We start from the raw sequence: 5108 nt of genomic DNA on the forward strand, positions 1-5108 counted from the left end.
CACATTTTCCAAGCGTCTCAATAGAATCTCCATAATTCTCGTAGCTTTAGCTTTCTCAACATAGAAACTAACTTTGTGAGTTCTTTGTTCTGTTTTTGACTGCAAAAACAGATAAGTCCAAACTTTTGATGAATTACATTCACCTCTTTGTTAAGGAGTAAACATGAAATCATATCTTTGTTAAGAATTAATCATGATTTAAATAATTTTTTTCTTATTAAGAAAGCAAAAATTGTGGGAGAAAAGTTCATGCACTATCAAGTCTCAATATACAGCCCTTCGATTTGTCAATGGTTTACACATTTCACGTGTTTGTGAACTAATTTCAAAGCAATTAACTAAATGAAATCAAATAAAAAGACACCCACAAAATAACAATTTCAAATATATCATCAAATTATTTGTAACAAAGATAAAAACAAAATTAAGTCTATTAGTGCTAGAAAATACTAATAAATAATTAGTGTTTAAGATATAGTTTTTTAATTGAATAAATGTAATAATAGAAAACAATAATAGAAAGATAGAAATACTCTCAGATTAAATGTTAATGTATATTATTAGCTACAACATAAATGGAAAATGTTACATATTTTAATAGTTTCAAATTGGTTTACATCTAAAAAAAAATCTTTGTTCATCCCAATATTAATATAGTACAATTTAAGAGTGATTGTGGATCGGGTATGTTCGGTTCATACTCAAGAGCCTATACTATGCCTTAATAGATCGGTTTATACTTTATCAAGACCCTATATTTAACAATCATATATTTTTTTGGTTTGGGTATAATTATGTAGGACATGTTGGGATGTTTACCCTAGTACTACACAATTCTTTGGTTAATACTTAATAATACCTAAAGAATAAGATCGGGAAATTTTGCAATTTCATCACAAACTATGTCTCGATTCCTATTTTCACTAATTAATTGCTGCAATGCAATACTTTGTTCCATTTATTCACCATAAGTAATCTCCATCCCTATAGACATCACAGTTATATCTAGGGTTTTCAGGATCATCATGATCTACCTGCACTTATTAAATTATCATCATTAATGAATACACAAGTAGGAAGATAATAGATTAGATAAAAATATAACTCAAATCACACCATTGTATAGTCGATATCCAAAGATTACTAAGAAAATGGTTTACATTGATATAAAACTTTTTGTATTATCAACTTATTGATGTCATATTTGTTGCATTACTCAAGGTTGATACAATTTTTACAAATAAATAAAATGTATGTATTAATGAGGAAACGAAAATTTTGCAATAATGATGATAACAAAATATTTGTAATAATGAGAAAAATAGAATATTTGTAATAAATTTCATTAAATTAGAAAATTAAAAAGTTTTCTCTATTTAGTATAAATAAAATGTATGTTTCTCTCATTAAATAAGAAAATAAGAGAGAGATAACAACTCTTGTAACTGTTTTTAAGATATTAAAGATTTTATAGAAAATTTCTCCATGTTTTGTGAGTGATTCTCTTCCTAGGCCAACATTTAATAAGAAAATCAGGTGAATTCCAAAAATCATCTGGTGGGATTAAATCTCGAAGATTGCGGGATCATCAAGGGCGCAACAAGATAATGACATATTCCACTATCTACATCTAACACACGCGAATTACATTAATTGGGTGATTCGTCTATGGGCTATGATGGAGAGGCAAGGAGTATAGGAGGCAGTCGAGTCAGTAGAAGACATAGAGATTGATGTCTAAATCGATAAGAATGTGAGGTCGCATCTTCTACGAGCACTTCTGAAGGTTCTTCTCATACAAGTGCCAAATAAGAAGACAACGAAGGAAGTGAGACTGTTTCACGACGAGGTTCGTCGATGCAGACCGTGTGAAGAATGCACGATTACAGACATTGAAGAGTGAGTTTGATAGGATGTATATGAACAATAGTGAGTCGCTCGATCAATATGCTGGTAGACTCACATCCATATCGGTCAGGTACTCGAGCCTTGGAGAAACACTAAATGATGTTGCGATAGTAAAGAAGCTCTTCGACACCGTGCTAGAAAGGTTTATCAGTGTGGTAGATGGCATCGAGCAGTTTTACAACCTCGAAATGTTAACATTCGAGGAAGTTGTTGGAAGGTTGTAGGCCTTCGAGGAGCGCACGTGCAAGAAAAGCACAAGCTCAATAGGAAATGAAGGACAAGTGCTACTCACTTAGGAGGAGTGGAAGGCATGGTTGAAAAAGGACGAGGAAGACTCGTTGAACCAATGGAAAAAGGATTCCACAGATAGTGGGACTCGTGGTCAAGGAGGTAGAACCCGAGGTAGAGGCCAAGGGAGAGGAGGTCGAGGAGCACTGTCTCGGAAACACAAAGAAGGTGGTTAGGGTGGTCGAGGAACTCCGCGAGACAAGAGTCACATTTAGTGTTTTAATTTCAACGAGATGACACATTACTAACCACAATGTCGAGAAAAGAAGAACGAGGTAGAACACCTTACCCACGTAGACAACGTCGAACCAGCATATCTTATGGCAATCTCAAAGGAGATTCTGCCAATCATGCTGAATGAAATAAAGCTAACTCCAGAAATTCTAGAAGCTAAGAACGACGAGACATCAAGAGATGCTTGGTTCTTAGAAAACAATGCTAGAAATCACATGACTAGCGATAAAGAGAAGTTCTTTAAACTAGAAGAGGTAGTCACCAGAAAGGTGAAGTTTGGAGAAGGTTCTACAGTACAAATTTGTGGAAAAGATTCTATCATGTTCGAATGCATAAATGGCGATCAATGGCTTCTCGAGGGAGTTTTTTCCATTCCTTATTTAAAAAGTAATATAGTGAGTCTTGGGAAACTTATTGAGACAAGTCACAGGGTGGTGATAGACGGAGAAGAGCTTAAAGTCTTCGCTAAGAACCCTTCATGCCTTATCATGAAAGTGAGACTTACTCATAATCGACTATATCAAATTTGCTTAAAATTAGCAAAATCGATTTTCCTTTTAGTTAATCTTGAAGATCTAGAATGGTTATGGCATGCTCGTCTCGGTCGTATTAACTTCCAAGAATTAAAGTCCCTCGTAAATAAGGAAATGGTTGTTGGTGTTCCAAAAATTTCTCCTCCAAAAAAACATTGTCGAACATGCCTAGTTGCAAGAACTTGGCCGATATATTGGAAGAAGCACCTCGAGTGACACCTGATTTTGATGACTTGATGTTAGCACAGACGGAGGAACCTTCTTGCTACAATAAAATGGTAGGACAACCACATGGGAAGAAGAAATGACTAAAGAAATTGAATCCACCGAGAAGATTGAGACGTGGTCTCTCGTCCTATTGCCAGTCGGACACAAGGTAATTTGACTCAAATGGGTATTTAAGCTAAAAAAACTCAAATATTTAAGCACAAAGCTCGTTTAGTTTTAAAAAGATATGTGCAGTGACAAGTCATTGACTTCGAAGAAACCTTCGCTCCATTTGCTCGAATAGACACAATTCAAGTCATTATTCAATTGGCAGTCAATTGTGGTTGGAAAATATATCATCTCGATGTAAAGTTAGCTTTTCTCAATGGAGAGCTGGAAGAGGAAGTGTACATGACTCAACCAAAAGGATTCAAAGCCACGGGGAAGGAAACTATATTGCTTAAATTAAATAAAAGGTATTGTATGGCCTAAGGCAAAATCCTCGTGCATGGAATCTAAAGTTTGACAAAAGTTTGAAGCAAACGGGCTTCGTAAATCGTACACATGAGAAAGCGGTGTACACAAGAGGCAACGCTAATACCCAAATTATTGTTGGTATTTACGTGGATGATCTTATTTTATTAGGTGAAGATCCAAAGGGTGTTGAACTTTTCAAGAAGCATATAATGGGGGAGTTTGAGATGAGTGATCTCATATTGCTTTCATACTAACTTGGAATTGAGGTAGATCAGTTCGAAGGAGGTGTCTCGATCAAGCAGACAACATATTCCAAAAAGGTGTTGAACCAATTTGGAATGCTTGATTATAACTCAACAAAGCCACCAATGGAGCATATGGCTCAACTCTATAAGGATCCCAAAGGACAACCGATTGGTGCAACTGAATATCGAAGATTCGTTGGTTGTTTGTACTATTTCCTTCATACAAGGCCAGATCTTTCTTATGATATTGATGTTGTTAGCATATTCATGGATATGCCAACTGAGATACATCACAAGGCAGTGAAGCAGGTGCTTCAATACCTTCAAGACACTATACACTTAGGTCTAGTGTTTCGAAAAGGAGGTGGTGACGATGAAATAGTGGGTTACTCTTACATTGATCTCGCATGTGACCTAGATGAGCGGAAAAGTACATGGGGCATGGCGTTTTACATTAATGATAGTTTTGTTTCGTGAAACTCCCAGAAACAAAAGACAATGACACTATCCTCATGTGAAGCAGAGTTAATGGATGCAGCAGCTGTAGCATGTCAAGCATTTTGGTTGAAATCATTGTTGTTCGAACTATGTGGTTCGAAACCTAAGGTAGTGAAGCTCTACGTCGACAACAAGTCTACACTTGCACTCATGAAAAAACTCAGTTTTTCATGGTCGTAGCAAACACAACGAAGTGAAATATCATTGCATTCGAGAGTGTGTTGAAGGAAGTCAAATCAAATTAGAGTTTGTTTGAACAGATGAACAGAAGGATGACATACTGAAAGGATCGGTGGCACCAATAGAGACAGGGGTCTAACTATTGATGACAACTTCGTGCAAAAATGGTTTGATAGAAATCATGTTAGGGATTTGTATCACTTTCTATTCTTCACAAACCCTTGCAAACTCTTGAAGCGATTCAAGTGCGGAAATATTTGCTCAAGTTTGAAGCTAAGAACCGATGAAGGAGAAGATGACAGAATGTAAATGACACAAAGAGTTGTTTATGGATGTTCGGAGCAAAACTCTCATACGTCACCCCTTCTTCCAACCACCGGAGGGATTCACTATACTTTTCTTAGAATCAAATACAGTTGCAATGCTAGCTCACTGTTGAACAGAACAGATTCTATTCAACTTACAACATATTGAAGAACATCACTCATCTAGAAAATACTTTATTTTATCTCTCTCTTCATGTACAAAACATAGTAAG

The 5108-nt window shown here is 35.8% G+C and overlaps 1 protein-coding gene across 1 annotated transcript; it reads left to right on the plus strand.

The window, feature by feature from the left end:
- The first annotated feature begins 3267 nt into the window (after window positions 1-3267).
- LOC124930340 (secreted RxLR effector protein 161-like) lies at window positions 3268-4369 on the plus strand. Its single transcript, XM_047470693.1, has 2 exons — window positions 3268-3339; window positions 3923-4369. The coding sequence occupies exons 1-2, from the start codon at window positions 3268-3270 to the stop codon at window positions 4367-4369; spliced, it is 519 nt and encodes a 172-aa protein (XP_047326649.1).
- The last annotated feature ends 739 nt before the right edge of the window (window positions 4370-5108 follow it).

This window comes from Impatiens glandulifera, chromosome 3 (genome assembly GCF_907164915.1).
Source record: "Impatiens glandulifera chromosome 3, dImpGla2.1, whole genome shotgun sequence".
Classification (NCBI taxonomy): domain Eukaryota; kingdom Viridiplantae; phylum Streptophyta; class Magnoliopsida; order Ericales; family Balsaminaceae; genus Impatiens; species Impatiens glandulifera.

Excerpts from the sequence above, each read along its gene's own strand:
- LOC124930340 (XM_047470693.1), top strand. The coding sequence starts at position 3,268 with ATGACTAAAGAAATTGAATCCACCGAGAAGATTGAGACGTGGTCTCTC. Across the intron at positions 3,340-3,922 it reads TATTGCCAGTCGGACACAAG|TTCGAAGGAGGTGTCTCGAT; the intron begins GTAATTTGACTC and ends GAGGTAGATCAG.